At 41.4% G+C, this 19881-nt stretch overlaps 1 protein-coding gene across 1 annotated transcript; it reads left to right on the top strand.

The window, feature by feature from the left end:
- Positions 1-13488: 13488 nt before the first annotated feature.
- LOC132644844 (protein JINGUBANG) lies at positions 13489-15301 on the top strand. The gene has a single exon (XM_060361481.1). It carries the CDS (start codon positions 13713-13715, stop codon positions 14940-14942), a length of 1230 nt encoding a protein of 409 aa, XP_060217464.1. The 5' UTR covers positions 13489-13712; the 3' UTR covers positions 14943-15301.
- The last annotated feature ends 4580 nt before the right edge of the window (positions 15302-19881 follow it).

Genomic DNA, 19881 nt, shown 5'->3' with positions numbered 1-19881 from the left:
AATAATTTCTTACTTACAACAGTAATAACCATCTTTATTACAGTACGCACTTTATAAAATTACCCCCTATAACAACTATTTTCTTTTTTCGGTAATATAATGATTAATCATCTTTAAAGAAATAGAATCTCTAAGATTACTAATAATAGGTCTAGAGATTTTGAACAAATATTATGATATTTTAATACACTATTTATTACAAACAATATATATACATATATTTCTATCATTATTTTTTTTTTTTATTATACAAGTGTGATTAAGGTTAGAATTTAGCAATTAAAAATAAAAAAATAGATTTTATATTTTTTTTTTGCCTATAACTGCAATATATTTCTTTAGATATCAATGATATTACAGTTGTATAGCAATCATTCGCTATAACAGTCAAAACATTTCGAATGCAATGATGTTTGTTATAGAAAAATTTGACTTTATATGAATTACTGCTGGTCTAAGAATTACAAAAAAAAAAAAACCAGTGTGCCAAATCGTCATTTTCCTACCATACAGAAGCGTGAGTGATGTTGGATCGACACGTTTGCTTGATGGATTTAAAATCCAAACTGAGGTGTAGTAGGAATGGCTATTTCCGTCATTTTGCTATTTTTTTGTTAGATCGCTGCGCTGACATGATGTGCCCTGTGCATTAGATGATGTACATTTAATACTACTGTCGAGGCTGCTCCTTTTCGTTAAGCAGCAGGCATTGGAATATTTTTTATATATAAAGCAATTAGTTGCCCCTGATTCTTCATTTTATTACGTTATTTGTCTTCTATTTTTTGGTACATATAATTAAGTTAAAGGACCTTTATAATTCCACCAAAAGATCATAATTTCAGCTCACACTTGAAGAGCCGACATAAACACAAGTCTGTTTTTTTCTGCAGAGAAGTGGGTCCCTATTTGGATTAGTCCTTACACTTGGCAGTTGGTTCTGCATTGCAGCTAACTCACGCTCTTATTAGTATAAATTTTATTCTATTTACCTTAAGCTTCGCAAAGTTTTAGTATTACATTTAAAACAAAAACTTACATTTAAATTAAAAAATAATTTGCTTTCAGGCTTGTATACGGTAAAAACAGGATATGCGTTGGACCGGGGAAACCCGAAACCGAGTGAAGAAGGGGACAAGAACGTGCATAAGGATTTTCGTCCTGGACCGAAGGAACGCCCGAACCGGGGCAAGGTCGGGGCATCATTTGGTCCGGTTTCCTTCACGACCGAGGTGGTTGTTGCCGTTAGTCCGTTTGTTCGTGGCCGTTAGTCCGTTTGTTCGTGGCCGTTGGTCCGGGAGATCCGTTGGGCGATTGCCACGAGTCGATAACGTCCTGTCATGCTCAACTACCAATCGTACGGGTGTCAGACCGTACGGCCAACCTAACCCAACCTAATCCAACTCAGAGTTTTTTTATTATTATTTTATTGTTCATGTTGTATGAAGTCCATGGGGCACTACTATAAATAAGGGGCATTGTCCCCCTCTTAAGGGTTGGCTTTTTAACATCAAGAACACTCTTTTGTATTAGAAATATATGCAAATCTCTCTCATTATCGTGTGCAATCCGAATTCATTGTGTCCATCTCTATTACAATTCTTCAATCAAATAACACACATATATTAGTGAACACTCGCATCCATAACAAACCACCAATTATTAGTTGGTTCTTCATAATACATTTATACATTTCTTTTCTCCATCAAAGGGATTCAAGGCATAACCACATATCCTATATCTCACCCACAAATTTAATTGATTATCCAAATTCGGGGTAAACAGTTTGGCGCCCACCGTGGGGCTAGGATAATAGTGGTCTTCTGTTTTTGATCTCTACCTTACCCATCAAAACCAAAAACAGCTTCTGCTCATCACAGAAAAAACGGACCAAACGGCTAACAGTGGGCAATCTGGTCACATGAACAACAACGAGATCGTGGCCGAAAATGAAGGCAGCGGTCCACGAGGATTACCAAACCCCGCTGATCCTAACCCCGTTAATTCGAGGGAGGGCATCAACCGTCAAAACACCGTGGACCAGGAGAATGCCACCTTGCCGGCCACTGATCCTCTAAATACCCACAATTCCGTTACTTTGTCCCGGACACTGGGCTGGAAAGAACCGGATGAACCTAATGACAATATTGACTTACGTTTGATCTTTGAAATGTTGCAGGAACAGCGAGCGGCGCTTGCCGAACAAGGGATCGTAATTTCCCAGTTGCAAACTTGAGGGGATACAATGACCCTGGAGAAGACGAGCGGTGTCGCTGAACTTAGAAGGGATGAGGCACGGGTTATTGAGAGCAATGGATCCGGAGCTGGCTCCTCCACCGAGGTTCTAAAAATGCTCGAAACTTTGGCAAAGCGGGTAGACTCGACCGAAAAGAAGGTCGAAACGTACAACTCTCGGGCGGATCAGATCCCGGGGGCTCCGCCTTTACTGAAGGGGCCGGACTCGAAGAGGTACATCCAAAGGCCTTTTCCTCCGAGTGTAGCCCCGAAATTAATCCCGAAGAGATTTAAAATGCCGGATATCCAGAAATACGACGGCACAACGGACCCGCACGAGCACGTGACCTCGTACACCTGCGCTATAAAAGGCAATGATATGGAGGAAGACGAAATTGAATCGGTATTGCCGAAGAAGTTCGGGGAAACTTTCTCAAAAGGGGCGCTGACATGGTACGACCATCTACCCGAGCATTCGATCACCTCATTCGAAATGCTCGCTGATGCCTTCGTAAAAGCTCACGCCGGTGCCAAGAAGGTGCAGGCCCGTAAGGCGGATATCTTCCGTATAACCCAGAGAGACGATGAATTACTACGTGAATTTGTCAACCGATTCCAAAGGGAATGAATGGAGCTCCCCCCCGGTTCCAGAAGAATGGGCTGCACAAGCTTTCACAAAGGGGCTCAATGTTCAGAGCTCAACGGCTTCGTTCAAGTTAAAGGAAAGTTTGCTCGAGTACGAGGCTGTGACCTGGGCTGATGCCCATAACCGATACGAGTCTAAGATTCGGGTGGAGGATGATCAATTCGAACTTCCCCCTGGGCCGATAAATGTGAACAAAAGTTTTGAGAGACCAAGGAAAGGTTCCGAGACGAAGGCCGAGTCTGCGAGGGAAAGGTATCGGCCATACTCCCAGTGGGAGAAGCCAAGCTTTAGATTGGGGAAGTCAAGGGTCAGCCCTAGCCATTTCACCGGTCGGGGTAAAAAACTAGTCGAGCGCCCGTCGAACAGTTGGGGTCTCTCGTTCTGGAGCGATGCCGGAAGCTCTGCCGGCAACAAGGATTTACCGAAGATATCGGAGTACAACTTCAACTTCAGTACCTCGGGCCTCGTCTCGGCCATTGGCCGTGTCCCGGATGTAAGATGGCCGAGATCTCTAAGGTCGGACCCGGGCCAACGGGACCCGAGCATGGTCACAGAACCGAGGATTGTCGCTAGCTAAGAGAGGAGGTTGCCCGGTTACTAAAGAACGGTCATCTCCGAGAATTGCTGAGTGAACGAGCCAAAAATCACCACAAGGAAAGAGAGGCTCATCGAAGGGCCGAGCCAGTAGAACCCCAACATGTAATCAACATGATAGTTGGGGGCACCGATGCCCCTCGAGGGCCGGTGATGAAACGGGCCAAGGTTTCTACTGTTGGCGAAAAGCGCAGCCGGGATTATCTACCCGAGGCTACCATCTCTTTCAGCAACGAGGATGCAGAAGGCATCATTCAACCGCACAATGATGCATTGGTAATTTCTATTCTTATCTTCAAAACTCAGATTAAACGTATTTTGATTGACCCAGGCAGCTCGGCCAACATCATCCGATGGAGAGTGGTCGAACAGCTAGGGCTGCTCGATCAGATCGTACCGGTAGCCCGGGTACTCAGCGGGTTCAGTATGGGGAGCGAAACCACAAAAGGGGAGATATCGCTGCCGGTCAACATCAATGGCACTATCCAGCAAATGGTGTTCTATGTGATCGAAGGGGACATGAGGTATAACGCATTACTGGGCAGATCCTGGATACACAGCATGAGGGTCGTGCCATCGATATTGCATCAGTTGCTGAAATTCTCGACACCGGAGGGGATAATAACCATCCGAAACGAATAGCCCGCTGCAAGGGAGATGTTCGTGGTCGAGGAAACGACGCCTCAGCCCGAAAAATCGGATAAAAAAAAAAGGACTCAACCGGGGAAACAGACACCAAATAGTAATCACAGCATACAGGGTTGAACCCGGGATGCGAAGAAGATGACTTCGGTGTGCCCAGATCAATCGCCATGCCGGATGACTCGGACGCAACCAAGTCAACAGTAGAGGAGTTGGAGCAGATCATCTTGTTCGAGTATCTACCGGACAGAAAGGTATACCTGGGCACGGGGTTAACCCCGGGGCTCAAGAACAAGTTAATTGAATTTCTTCGAGCTAACGCAGATTGTTTCGCATGGTCCCATATAGATATGACAGGTATATCACTAGAGGTAGCAGCTCACAAGCTCAGCTTAGACGAGAGGTTTCCCCCGGTGAAGCAAAAGAGGAGGCCGATGGCGGAAGCGAAACACGCATTCGTAAAAGACGAGGTAACAAAGCTTTTAAAAATAGGTTCTATCCGGGACGGGATAGACGGGAGGTAAAGTACCCGGACTGGCTAGCCAACGTGGTAGTGGTGCCCAAGAAAGGTAATAAATTTCGAATGTGTGTTGATTACAAGGATTTAAATAAAGCATGCCCGAAGGATTCATTCCCGTTGCCTCACATCGATAGAATGATTGATGTAACAACCGGGCATGAGATGTTATGTTTTCTCGATGCTTACTCCGGGTATAACAAAATTCGGATGCACCCGGAGGATCAAGAGAAAACATCCTTCATTACCCGGTATAGGACTTACTGTTTTAATGTTATGCCTTTCGAATTAAAAAACGTCGGTGCAACTTATCAACGCCTAGTTAATGAGATGTTCGAAGAACAAATAGGGAAAACAATAGAGGTTTACATTGACGACATGGTGGTCAAGTCCCTGGAAACAGAGGACCATTTAAAACATTTGCAGGAAACCTTCGACATACTCCGCAGGTACAACATGAAGCTCAACCCAAAAAAATGTGCCTTCGAGGTAAGGTCCGGCAAATTTCTGGGTTTCATGGTGTCAAACCGGGGGATCGAAATCAACCCGGACAAGATCAAGGCCATCAAAGATATCGAGGTGGTAAATAATGTTAAGGGGTACAGAGGCTCACCGGAAGGATAACGGCGTTGAGTCGTTTCATATCGAGGTCCTCGGACAAGAGTCACCGTTTCTTCTCCTTACTAAGGAAGAAGAACGACTTCGTTTGGATACCGGAGTGCCAAATAGCTTTGCAAGAATTGAAGAGGTACTTGTCTAGTCCCCCGCTGTTGCACACGCCCAAGGCGGACGAGCCATTTTTTCTCTACCTTGCTGTCTCCGAGGTAGCAGTGAGTGGCGTTTTGGTCCGAGAAGAATCAGGTACGCAATTCCCTATCTATTACGTAAGTAGAACTTTGGGAGATGCGGAGACCCGTTATCCCCACTTAGAAAAATTGGCGTTGGCACTGGTAAGTGCTTCTAGGAAGCTCAAGCCCTACTTTCAATGCAACCCAATATGTGTAGTAACTACTTACCCCCTGAAAAACACCATGCATAAACCGGAATTATCGGGTAGACTGACTAAATGGGTCGTCGAAATTAGCTGATATGATATTGAGTACAAACCTCGAACGGCCATCAAGTCCCAGATCTTTTGTCGATTTTGTGGCAGATTTTACCCCGGCTATGGTCCCCGAGGTCGAGAAAGAGCTTCTGCTGACCTCGGGAAAAGCCTTGGGTATTTGGTCACAGCATAGGGACGGAGCCTCGAACCTCAAAGGCTCCGGGCTAGGGATCGTCCTTAGAACCCCGTCCAGGGATGCCGTCCGACAGTCTATTAGAACTGCTAAATTGACTAACAATGAAGCCGAGTATGAGGCTATGATTGCAGGTTTGGAATTGGCCCGAAGTATGGGGGCCGAAACAATAGAGGCAAAGTGTGATTCGCTCTTGGTCATGAACCAGGTGAACGACGTCTTTGAAGTCAAGGACGAACGGATGCAGAGGTATCTTGAAAAACTCCAGGTGATACTACATCGATTTAAAGAAAGGACCATGCAGCATATACCGAGGGAACAGAACAGCGAAGCCGATGCATTGGCAAATTTGGGATCCTCGGTTGAAGGGGAAGAAATCAACCCCGGGACTACGGTGCACTTGTTGAACACGGCAATAGAAAACGGGCATGCCGAGATAAACACAATGGGTTTGACTTGGGATTGGCGCACCAAGTACATCGACTACTTGCGTGATGGAAAGCTCGCGAATGACCCAAAAGAATCACGGTCGTTAAGGACCAAAGCTACGCGTTTCTACTTAGTAGACGGCCAATTGTATCGACGATCCTTCTTCGGCCCCCTGGCTAAGTGTTTAGGTCCCGGAGAAACGGTGTATGTGTTGAAAGAGGTGCACGAAGGAACCTGTGGCAACCACTCTGGTGCTGAAGCTTTGGTCCGAAAGATCATCAGGGCCGGTTATTACTGGAACTGGATGGATGAAGATTCAAAAAATTTCGTCCGGAAATGCGATGGGTGTCAGAGACACATTCCGATGATTCACCAGCCCGGGGAGTTGCTGCATTCGGTGGTTTCACCTGGGCCTTTCATGAAGTGAGGAATGGACATTATCGGCCCATTACCATGGGCACCAGGTAAAGCCCGTTTCATTTTGGTTATGACTGACTATTTCTCTAAGTGGGTTGAAGCGCAGGCCTTTGAAAAAATCAGAGAGAAGGAAGTCATTGACTTCATATGGGAATACATCATCTGCCGCTTCGGCATCCCCGCTGAGATAACCTGTGATAACGGACCCCAGTTCGTGGGTGGCAAGGTCAATAATTTCCTCGAGGGGTTGAAGATTAATAAAATTGTGTCAACCCCGTATCATCCGTGTGCAAACGGACAAGCGGAATTCACGAACAAGACAATAATCCAAAATCTGAGAAAAAGACTTGAAGCGTCAAAGCATCACTAGAGGGAAATATTACCGGAGGTGTTATGGGCATACAGAACCACATCAAAATCAAGTACGGGAGAAACTCCTTTCTCGTTGGTCTACGGTGCCGAAGCCCTTATTCCCGTAGAAGTGGGTGAACCCACACGCCGGTTCAGCTATACTACCGAGGAGTCAAACGAGGAGGCCATGGCCGTAAGGCTCGACCTCACGGATGAACTTCACGAAAACACGTTAGTCCGTATTGCTGCCCAGAAACAGAGAATGAAAAGGTGTTACAATCGAAGAGCCAATTTTCGGCATTTCCAAGTTGGGGACTTGGTGCTTCGCAAAGTTACCTTGAACACTAAGAATCCCAACGAAGGAAAACTGGGTCCGAACTGGGAAGGACCGTACAAGATAACCGAGGTAACGGGTAAAGGATCGTATCAGTTGGAATCCATGGACGGGCAACGGTTACGCAATAATTGGAACGTGGCCCATCTGAAAAGATACTACTGCTAAGGTATGGACTCCCTCATGCTTTCAATTTAACTTCTCTCTTTTGCAGGAAAAGCCGAATAAAGTTAGAATTTAGGCCTGAAAACACGTGTTGCACTCTTTTCCTTAGTGCGGTTTTGTCCCAAAATGGGTTTTCCGACAAGGTTTTTAATGAGGCAACAAGTACAACGTGTTACTCGACGAAAACGAAGACAAACGCCCGGAAGATCGGGGTCACGCCCTACGAGTGGGGAATTAATAGCACTCACCCGACCTTGCAGCTCGGATGAGAGTTAGGGGACTATCACACCCACTCCGGAGTTTAACCCGGTTAGCTGAGACCGAAGGCCGCCCTCAACAAAATAAAACCGGACCTTCGACATTAGGTTATGATGTAAGGACCAAACGATCAAAATGAATCGTGTCCACATAACATTTGCTACGACAAAACCAAGAGCCGGATCTTCTGCATTAGGTTCCGATGTAAGGACCAAACGATCAGAATGAATCGCGTCCATTTAGTATTTGCTACGGCAAAAGCGGAAGGAAAAAATTCCGGCCTTATGTACACAAACATTTGCAATGCAAAAATTATCGAAAGTTCGGATAAATGATATCTCGGATGTCTTCCTGTTAAAACAGTTCACCCCGGTGATAACTGCCGTATTTCGGCACTATTTTCACTTATATACCCTATGCTGGGCACTACGGTCGAAATTCGACAAAGGCAACAAGGTCATAGCGAGCCGAGCCAAAGTCATTAATCCCACGAATGGGGACTTTTACATCAAAATCTAGCTAAGGCTAAGATTCAGGTGTCCGAACAATACCGGCCCTAAAAGATGAAAATAGCCAAAAAAAAAAGCGGCTTTAAAAATACTCGTCGTGATTCGGAGACGTCCGAATTCACAAAGCATGAGATAAGTCACATGGGCAAAAACTCAATAAAATCCTCGGAGAAAATGCACCGGATGAAGTAAGAAGCCAATATTCATGCATAGTCAGAAATAATGAAATTTTAAAGAAGACCGGCAATTCGGTCGGAAGTTACAGCAAACATTCAAACAAAGTAAAAGAGTCAAGGAAAATACATGTTCTATTTATACGAAGAATTTTTACATTGAAAATTCCTACAAAGGCAAAAAATAACAAAAGGCTAAGTACAGGCCCTAATTTATCCGGAATGGCTGGAGCCGGAGTGCTCGGATACTGTCCGCTCGGAGTCGTCAGAATCGATCCCGAGGGCGCCCTTTGCCTCTTCCTCGATTCTTTTAGCCTCGAGAATAAGGGCGGGAAGATCCGTAAAGCCGTGCTCGGCTTGCTCAAGGGTGATCCTCCGTGACTTCCATTTTTCATATTCGGTGGCAATGGTAGCATGAGCCTCGGCGGCCTCGACGCTCTTCAAAGCCTCAACCAAATCAGCCTCGACCTAGGCTAACTTCGCCGCTAGAGCATCCCGAGCCTCTCCAAGGACATTTTGCATCTGGATGGCCGACTCGAGCTCGGCCTTAAGAGCGTCATTGGCATCGACCGTCTCCTTGAGCTAGGTTTTCAGATCATCACATATCTGGGCCCTCTGCTCCGCCTTCTCCTCCAACACCCTCATACGCTCTTTGCACCGGGCACTCTCAGATTCGAGCAGCCGATTCCTCTCGGCCAAGCCCGCAGCATCAGACTTCACCAGATCCAGCTCCCCCCGGAGTTGGGAGAAGGTGGTTTCGAGCTCACCAAGCCTCGAGGAAATTTAAGCGTTATCCTGGCTAAGGCCGATCTTGTCAGCTTCGAGATTCCGATTGTATTCGGCCATCGCGGCCAACTTACCCTTTAACTGATGGTTTTCAGCCTTAGCTGCGTCAAGCTCGGGTCGGAGGTTGGAAAGAGCGACCGCCCGGTTCAACTGCTCCTCCTTCTCCTGAAGAAGGTGCAGATATTTCTCCGTTTCCCGGCCCTAGGCATCCAGTTGGCCCTTAAGATCGTCCATCTCTTGCTGGGCGCGGATGAAGGCTTCGTTGATGCGCACCACACTCTGTAAATGAAGCAAGTTAAAAACTTGAACAAAACAAGGCTAAAATTCTCAGTGAAGTTATGCAAGGACGGCTAAAAATCTTACCCGGTTACCCGCATGCATACCCTCGTTAATGAGGCACTGCCAAGAGACCCCATTCATCTTCCGCTTGTCCGAATCCGAGACAAGAGGCCTCAGATAGCTCGCCACACCCACCGGGCGAGAAAGAAAACTGCAGTCCTCGGGGACAGTGACCATAACCGATTTTGTTCTCCTCGGCTCGACGCTTGGGCCGGAAAGATACGCACCAAGCTGTCCCTGGCCCCAGATTCGGAGGTCCGGCTGGCCATCCTCGTAGGCTGAGGGATCGGGAGATGCATGAATCCTGCAACTTCGCCGGTAGCGGGAGGAGTGCCCGAGAACATATCCTCAAATTCGTCAGGCCTCGGAGCCGGAGGTGGAGAACTTGGAGCAATCTCAGCCGCTTCAGCAACGAAAGAGGGCTCCGTAGTTGCAGCAGTCTCGTAATCGGGCAACGGGCCGGTGACCGATGGGACTTCGCTCTCGGGGGCCGGCTCTGTTCTTTGATCAGCTTCGGCAGCAGCCGCCCCCCAAATCTACTTGCCCTTTGCAGGGGGGTCTTTTCGGAGGAAGCCTCACCTGAAATGTCGACGAAATCAATCGACCTTAGAGGAGCCGGGGAAAGAATTTCTTCCGCGCCTGTGTGTGGCGCCGGAACCAAAAGCCCTTCACCGGTAGAAGGAAGGGGTGGAACGGCGACAGCCTCCTCCGAGATCGAAGCCACAGAAGGATCGGCATCGACTCTCTGTATAATAATATCGGGCTCTGCTTCGTCCCGTAGGTTCCGAGTGACGCTCCTCGCCCTTTTCTTCTACTTCTGCCCTTTGTCGGAGGGCCTTTTTCTTTTGGCTGCAGCGGTAGCAGCAAGGATGCGAGATGCACCTGCTGAATCAAACTCGGATGCCGAATTTGTGGGATCGGCTGCCGACTCCGGCCTGGGATCCACCGAGCCTTTGGGTAAACCTGAAAGTCAAAGGCACAATGAATACAGATAGCAGAAGGCGCAATGAACACAGGAAGACGCAAAATACTACCGTGGTTCTAGGCGATCCATCAGCCACGTGACAGGTGGCCCCACGTCCGGTTATCGTGGGCATGCTGGCTAAGGAATGCGGTAACCCATTCGTTCAGGTTCCGGACGACCGGAGGAATCCATTCATTGGCTAAATATAAACAAGAAAAGCGGTGAGAAAGTGGGATCGAGGTTTGACAAAACATACAAAGGAAATTACTTAGAGTTGAGGCTTACGCTTGTTGTTCCACGCTTCCGGAAAAGGCATGTGACTATCCGGAATGATGTCCGAGGTCCTCACCCGGAGATATCGCTCCAACCAGCCCCTGTCTCTATCCTCGTCCATTTTCGAGAAAAATGGATTCCGGCTGCGCTTGGCGAGTTTTATCACGCCACCCTGGAACACCCTCGGGGAATATAAGCGTATCAAGTGGGCCAGCGTGAGCTCCTTTCCGGCATTGTTGGCCAACAACCGGAGGCATGCCACGACCCTCCAAACGATCGGACCAATCTGTGCCAAGGTCACGTTGTAGGTCCGGCACATGTCCAAGATAACCGGATCGATCGGAGGGTCGAGCTTAAGAGTGAAAGGATAAGTGTACACGTATAAAAATCATTCCCGGTGGTCGGTGACGGATTCATGTGGCCCGGGGGCAAAAACTTGGACCGAACGGGTGTCCCACCCGCAATCAGCCCGGACTAAGTCGAGCTTTTCCTCAGTAATGGATGAGGGATATCGCCTCACATTGAACCCCCTATCGGATACCGAAGAAGGTTTTTCAACCTCGAGGTCTTTGTTGAAGTTAGGCTTGGCCGGTATAATGTCCGAGACAGTGGGCTCGAATGTGCTCTTTGCTTTAATTGGAGATGCAAGGTCGGTTTCTTGAGATGAAACCGAGGGAATATCATGGGAAGTGGTTTCAGACATTTTGAAAATATGGAAAGAAGAAGTTGAGTGGATTCAGAAAGGAAGTTAAAAAAGAGTAAAGGAACAGACGATTCAAGAAATGACAGAGCAAGAAGCAGCGACACTTGAACAAGAGCAGTTGGCGAAGATGGTAACAAGGTTGCTTCGTTTTACGTGGTATAAGCGATGAATCAGCAACAGACTTGCTATGAAGGATAACTATGTATGGTGAAGATGAAGAAGTGCAGCAAAGAGTGAAAATGGAGAGGAATGGATCGTAAAAATGTTAGAATGAAGAGGTAAAGAGCCTTATATAGGCATGGGAATGGAATGGTTACCGATGCTGGCCAATCAGGGGGAGCCACGTGTCCCATAATTAATGAGGAGTGACCTGAAGCAACGTGCGTTAGGGCGGTTGTCAGAGTTGACCATCCGAAATAAGACACGTGGCCGAAGAAAATGGGATGTGACGCAACTGTTCCCGCCAAAAACGAAAGGATAGCAACGGGCAAACGGGGTCACCAGTTTATCGATTCATCCACTTCCCGCTACTCCGATAAATCTACGGTCCGGGAAGTGTGGGGACTATCTGTATACGGTAAAAACCGGATATGCGTTGGACCGGGGAGACCCGGAACCGAGTGAAGAAGGGGACAAGAACGTGCATAAGGATTTTCGTCCTAGACCGGAGGAACGCCCGAACCGGGGCAAGGTCGGGGCATCATTTGGTCCGGTTTCCTTCACGACCGAGGTGGTTGTTGCCGTTGGTCCGTTTGTTCGTGGTCGTTGGTCCGGGAGATCCGTTGGGCGATTACCATGCGTCGATAACGTCCTGTTATGCTCAACTACCAATCGTACGGGTGTCAGACCATACGGCCAACCTAACCCAACCTAATCCAACTCAGAGTTTTTTTTATTATTATTTTATTGTTCATGTTGTATGAAGTCCATGGGGCACTACTATAAATAAGGGGCATTGTCCCCCTCTTAAAGGGTTGGCTTTTTAACATCAAGAACACTCTTTTGTATTAGAAATATACGCAAATCTCTCTCATTATCGTGTGCAATCCGAATTCATTGTGTCAATCTCGATTACATTTCTTCAATCAAATAACACACGTATATTAGTGAACACTCGCATCCATAACAAACCACCAATTATTAGTTGCTTCTTCATAATACATTCATACATTTCTTTCCTCTATCAAAGGGATTCAAGGCATAACCACATATTCTATACCTCACCCACAAATTTAATTGATTATCCAAATTCGGGGTAAACAAGGCTATATATATAGAATTATATTAATTCAAATATAGAGTAATAATATACACTGAACAAAACGCATTGACAATTGAATGGTTTAGCATTTAATAATTTTTAAAAATTATGAAGCTTCACAGTCTAAGGGATTAAATATGTTTGACAAAAAATTATCATAAATATGTTTAATCCAAATATTATTATAAAACTAAAATTTATCAGTATTTTGGAAAACTAAAAGTGCTATGTTTCCATAAATTATTTTATAAAACAAAAATCACGCTAACATCGCTCTTTACGGGCTTTATCCCATTTTTTTTAATCCCATCTAATTATAGACATATGAGTGTCCGGTTTTAACAATGTTAGTGCTACCTCATTGATAACAAAAAAAAAAAGAAAAAAAGTGTCCAATTAATTATTTGTAATCCATAAGAAAATATTTACTTCTAGACAAAATAGATAATTTGATTAAATTATTCTTAATTAAATAGGTATTGAGATTTGATCACTTAGTAAGAATAATTTTGATAAAATAAAATTAATTATTTCGTAAGTAAATATTCTTTTTAAACGGAGAAAAAAAATGTAAGTAGACGCTCTGATCCGAGGGAGTAAAATTCAACTAATGGTTCCTCTTTCTTCCCACAAAATCCGTAACGTCTCTCTGATAAAATATACGGAGTAGTAATATTTTCTTTCTATACAAACCACCAATATTTATTTCTATTTTATTAGCCCCACCAGCTATACTATAACGTCTCTTTTTAAAACAACTCCATTTCTGCATTTTACAGGCTCTTATTAAGGTCCATCTTTACTATTGCACTCACACCAACTTCTCCTTCTCAATCTCTCTGTTTCATATACAAAAATAAAAAAGCTTATGCTTTTCAATGGCTGCAACATCAGCATACAGAACCCCATTGTTATCTGATACAAGCAGTATTATAAGCACCACTAGCAGTAGCAGTGAATCAGAAGAAAGCCCAGCAACTTCACAAAGATTTCAAGATTTCCAATTAGATCTTCAGTTCAAGATTTCAAGAATACCTATTTCTTGTACTTACCACTCTTACAAGTCCCTAGCTGTCCTTTCAGACCACGTTGGCACAGTTTCTTGTTTAGCCCTTTGTGGTGAATTTATACTCAGTGCTTCTCAAGGTAAGGATATAATTGTCTGGCAACAACCTGATTTAAGGCTATTTACTAAATTTGGGGTGGGCGATGGGTCAGTGAAGGCACTTGTTACTGTTGGTAATAAAGTTTTTACAGCACATCAAGATTCTAGGATTCGTGTGTGGAAGGTTTCAAGAAGATCTGAGAATGTTTTTAGGCTTGTTGATACATTGCCTACTACAAAAGATTATCTTGGGAATTTTATGAAACAGAGTAATTATGTGAAAACTAGGAGGAATCATAAAAAGTTGTGGATTGAACATGCTGATAGTATTTCTTGTTTAGCTGTTTGTAATGGGTACATTTATTCTGGTTCTTGGGATAAGAGTTTGAAAGTGTGGAGAATTTCTGATTTGAAGTGTTTGGAATCAATTAAGGCTCATGATGATGCTATTAACGGATTAGTTGCTGGGAAAAATGGGGTTGTTTATTCAGCTTCTGCTGATGGAAAGATAAAAGCTTGGGGAAAAAGTAGTGGGACTACACATGTGCTTAAGGGGATTTTAGAGGGTCATAAAGACGTTTCTTTAAACTCAGTGGTGGTTTCTGAAGATGGGAATTTTGTATATGGAGGGGGTTCAGATGGGTATGTGATGGGGTGGGTGGGTAACAAGAATTTTGATAGTTGGAAACTTGTTTGTGAAGTGAAAGCACATGGAATGGCTGTTTTGTGTATGTGTTTGATGATGGGTGAATTCTTGTGTAGTGGATCAGCTGATAAGAGTATCTGCATATGGAAAAGGGAAATCAATGGAGGATTGTTTAAATTTGGTGTTATTAAAGGACATGAAGGTCCTGTTAAGTGTTTACAAGCTTCACCAGGTAGTGTAGGGGGTGGGTTTATGTTGTATAGTGGAAGTCTTGATAAAAGCCTTAGAGTTTGGTGGATTCCAAAGTACAATGATGACAAAAAGGACTCGTCTTTGATTCAGGGTACACAGAAATAAGATCACAAAGTGAAAAAAATTCTCAGTTTTTGTCAGTGAAGAAGCACTGTTGCCCCTTTGTTTTTCAATACAGTGTACAGTGCTTATAGTTCTTTTTATGAGTTTATACTGTGTATTTGAAAGGGTTCATTTTTCTTGTTGTTTTTGAGTTTTTTTAGTGATGATTAGATTGGAGTTTTGTTTTTATAGTAGATTGTTTCTGTGAGAACTGTAATTCTTATAGGAACATTGGAGCAAACATTGAGAGAAATTGTGTTGTTTTTCATCTTTTGATTCTTTTTTTTTTTTTCGGAGAATTGTAATTAGGTCAGCAGAGTGTAATACACATCAATGAAAGATGAGAAGATTTATTTTGTCAATTGACGTTTGTCTATTTTATTCATCAGCTTGTGCATCTTGATGCGAACTTGTTCAACAACCACCCCTCCCTGTTCATTAAAAAATAATGACGGATTTAAGTTATATGGAGTATATTATAAGTGTAATTTAGTACCATGTTATATCAAATTATCTTACTTTATGTTTCACCTTATCAAACCATGTTATGTTAGAAACCCTACATGTTATTGCAAGTAACTTAAAGATTCATCAGCTGTGCATCTTAATTGAATTCACATAAATGGAGTGAATCTATTACTACTATTCAATGTTCTGCTGCAACATGACAAGCAAAGACAATTGGAGCCTTTTGTGCATATTTTTTTTTTAAAATTTTTTTGCAAATATTGAATTGAAATTGATACAAATATTTGTCTGACCATGAGTATTTACAAGTACTGAACTTTAGTATTTGACTTCAAAGTATAACATTGAAGTAGTGGTTTTGGTTTGTGAATCAAGTGAAATTCTGTACTGATCATTTTCACTTGCAAATCAACATTCACAAGATATTTTTAACTTTAACTTTAAATACATATTCTTTTCCAACTTTAACTCAAATATCGTCCAAAAGTTTACTGCTCCCTCTATTCCATTTTATACGATACTATTTTCTTATTTTGAATGTTTACAAAATAATGACTATCTTTCTATATTTAGAAACTCTTTAAAATTTCTCATTTTTTCATTAATGAGATGTTCTTACACTTATAAAAATGATGACATAATTAAGACTATAAGGACACTTTTAGTATGTACCAATTCTTTTTTTCCTTTTCCTTGATACTACTCCCTCCATTTCATTTTAACTGTCGTTTTAATTCAAAATAATTGTCCACTTTAAGAATTCAAGACTTTGTTAATAAATTTTTCAACTATATCCTTATCATTGAAGAAGTATGCACAATACTTAAGAGGAAAAATTAGTCTACCTTTATTAAATAAGGTAACTTTGTAACTAGACCTTGTATTTATTTTAATGGTCGTAAAAAGAGTTAAAACGACAGTTAAAATGAAAACGAAGAAAGTATCGTTAATCAAAATACATCACATAAAGTGAAACAGATGGAATAGAGGCTAGCACACAGCTCGATGAAACATTAGGAAGCAGCTCCAAATCATGTGAATTACTGTAATACCTACTCCACCATCATTAGACAAATGAAGCCATCCTAGATTTTTGTTTAGGAATGAACCTAAAGTCTTTAATCAATAATAGGGCTTTTTATTATTTGTTCCTTTCATTAACTAGTTGTATTTTCAATTTGCTAAATGTTGTTACTTCTAGTCCTTTCTCTTTAGACCCTATTAAGCATATAGGATAATCATGTAGCTATTACAAAAACAAGAACAAAAAAGATTAAATGTTTATTAAGCATATAGGATAATGATGTAGCTATTACAGAAAAAAAAAAAGTGTTTATTGGTAAGAATTTCAAAATTATCGTTCAACTAACCCACCATATTATGCTCTTGGTGGCATATGCTACATCATTAGTGAGAATTTAACTATTAAAAAAGTATAATCCCCTCACAATTTGATCGATTAAGGCATCCACGGCTTCCTTCTGGAAAGCAACATTATATTCCCTTTTACGGAACAAAATTTATATTAATTTCTATAAATTAATTTAAAAAATATAATCTTCACTATTTAATAAAGTTTTGCGACTCGTCTAATTGTCTAAATTTCGATTGTTCATTGAATTGTATCACGATTTTTTTCAACTACTTTTGTTTGTACTTGTATTTATGTCCATGAATTTAGTTACAAGCAGCGACCAGGTAAATTAACTTGACTCAAAATGTGCAACCACTCTTCATTAGCTTCGTGTGTGTGTGACTTTTACTAAGAATTATCAGCTCTGGATTGACTCCCAAGTCCCAACTACTTTTTATAGCTCTAATTCTCAAGAACCTTAGAGTATGTTTGATATGATGGAAGTTATTTTTTATAGGTTTTTTTTAATGTTTATTAGTGCTTAGTTAGTAAATGAAAAATATTTTCAGAATAAATATATGTTAAAGGTTAAGAATTAAATTAGTAAATTGGAAAGTACTGCGAAAAAATATTTAAGTTCTAAAAAGTAAGAATAATATCTAAAAGTCAGTTACGTTGAAGCAAATAATGTAAAGTTAAAAGTTAAATAGTTGCAACGAAAATTAATCTCGCTTGTGCATATGAAAAGTTATTTTCCCCTTTTGACGGAAAATGCTTTCTTCTAATAACCAAATACAAAAGTGATTCTCATGAAGAGTATTATCCTCTTGAAAAATAACTTTTCATATACCAAACACATATCAACAAACCGGAATATGAGCAAACGTACGTATTCGCTAATATACTCATGCATGGTGATGAGTCATTTGTGTCTTTTTTCTTCCGTTTCTTTCCTTTTAAGCAGTCAACCTCCAAAGAGTGCGGTTCTCGGTGGGTTGGATGAAATTCCTCTATTTTTAACGTGAAGTCTTCAATTCTTACTCTGAGAATGAATGCTAAAAAGTTTTTTCCCATTGTGAGCCTTACTTGATGCAAATCAAAATTAGTCTGGCCATTGAATTCCTAATACTAAATAATCATGCAAGGAAACAAAACAAAAACAAAAAAGTGAAACACCACAATCTTAATGCATAGGAGTAGGACCCGATACTACTACATGAAAGTAAAGACCCTGCAAGCAACCCCAGTTCTAAAGAACCTTGCCACCAAGGAGAGTTTAACGAAAGCATTGTGTGAGGATGAATTCTTAACAACTCAACCAACGACCTTTGATAATCCCTCTCTACTCCTAGATTTAAAATTCAACTTTTTTCATAATTTGCACAAAGAGAATTGAACTTTTGAATGGCCATTTCGATCTAGGTCTTGTCTGCATCCGCATATTCAAGTTTTTAAAGTGATTAATTCAATATTTTAAGATTTTAAATATCTAGTACGTTGTATTTTTAAAATTATGGGCTCAAAATATAATATTTGTTAAACGTTTAGTGATTTCTTGCCTAGCTATTATATCTGTATTATGTTAAAATTACTAGGTAGTTGTCTCAGAGCATCATCTTTAAGGTTGTCATGCTCCAATTTAAGCGAGCAGAATGACAAAGGAATCTTTCCTCATAATTTTGTACTAAAAATGTGTATTCTTTTAAAGTTCTTAGTAGAAGCATTACTCCATGGGAAATGAAATAAGAAATATCTGGAAAAAAAAAAATCTTCGTGGAGGACCTAAAAAGGGTGAGCACTTTTATTCTTTTTATTTTTTGCTATAGGTCTATGGACTGGACCACAAAAACCTAAAAGAGTAAAGTAGCATTTCTTTAGTTGAACTCAAAGGAAAGTATCCAGGCAAGTCCAAACACATTCACATTATATCCAAAAAGCGGGACCAAACTACAAATTCCCATACTTTTTTATCTCTTTGGTCCCCATAAGTAAATAAAAAGATATCTCAACACCCTACTAAAGTTAGATTATTCTCCTGTAAGACTCATCTCAAAGAATTTTAAGCAATTCTTTTGCCGTCTGTTGGGCAGGGTTTGAAAATTGACTCTATTTTTCTGGGGAAAAAAAAAAAGGAACCAGGAAAGTTCATTTGATTAGTTTCTTAATCCAAAAAAAGAAAGAAAAAAAGCAACTCATTTCAAAAGACAACAACTATAAACTTTGAAGGCATGTTTCCATCCCGTACTATTTAATTTAATTTCCCAGTTCAACTAAAAACATTGGAGGGACCATTAAAAAGTGCAATTTACGAGAATTAATAAACAATGAAACAATACAAGAACGCACAATCTTTGACTTAATTTTGCTTGTAGTTTTTCTCTTTAACTAAAAAGTAATACAAGTAGTAGTAAAATAATATCTCTTTCATGCTACTGAATTTAACATCATCCATATTTAATCAAGTGTGATGCATTCATTAATATTTTGAAAATAAAATTTGTCTAGTTATATCGATTTATGGAGGAAATATTACTGTGTAAATTTTTTATTGGAAAATCGTTGAAAAAGTGCAAAAAGTTCATGGCTAAAGAAGGGTTTGGGACTCTTCTTCTTTGTTTCTAGGTATAATAAAATGGAACAAAGAAATAATTATTTGAAACTGGGATTAAAAACACTGGCTTTCTTTATGGTCTACTTTTTTGTGTGTTGCTAGTATTTTTTTTTTTTACTTTTTTCTGAGTAGGGTTTGATTACAAGCCTCGGCTCGACTGCTACCCTCGTATCATTTGAAATTCTAAACCAATAAATTGCTATGAAGAAACTAATTGACTCTGTGTTTTTTCAAGGATTCTTCCGGCTCTTTTCCTAACTTAACTAAATCGGACTTTAGTATGTGAAGCATTTCATTTTCAAGAGCTTAGTACATTTGACCATGTATATATGTAATGAATTATGCTGGTAGTGTTTAAGTCAGTTTGCGCACATCTCGACTATTTCACTGGGTAGCTACTACCTCCCACTAGCACAAGTACTGATAATTCTACCAACCAAGGCTCAGAGCTTGTTTGTCCAAGCTGTAAAAATCAATTTATTTTGAGAAGTGCTTATTATAAGTTGATT

The sequence above is a fragment of the Lycium barbarum genome, chromosome 6, assembly GCF_019175385.1.
Source record: "Lycium barbarum isolate Lr01 chromosome 6, ASM1917538v2, whole genome shotgun sequence".
Classification (NCBI taxonomy): Eukaryota; Viridiplantae; Streptophyta; class Magnoliopsida; order Solanales; family Solanaceae; genus Lycium; species Lycium barbarum.
Note: the sequence above shows the minus strand (reverse complement) of the source record. Positions and strands in the feature narration are given on the sequence as shown.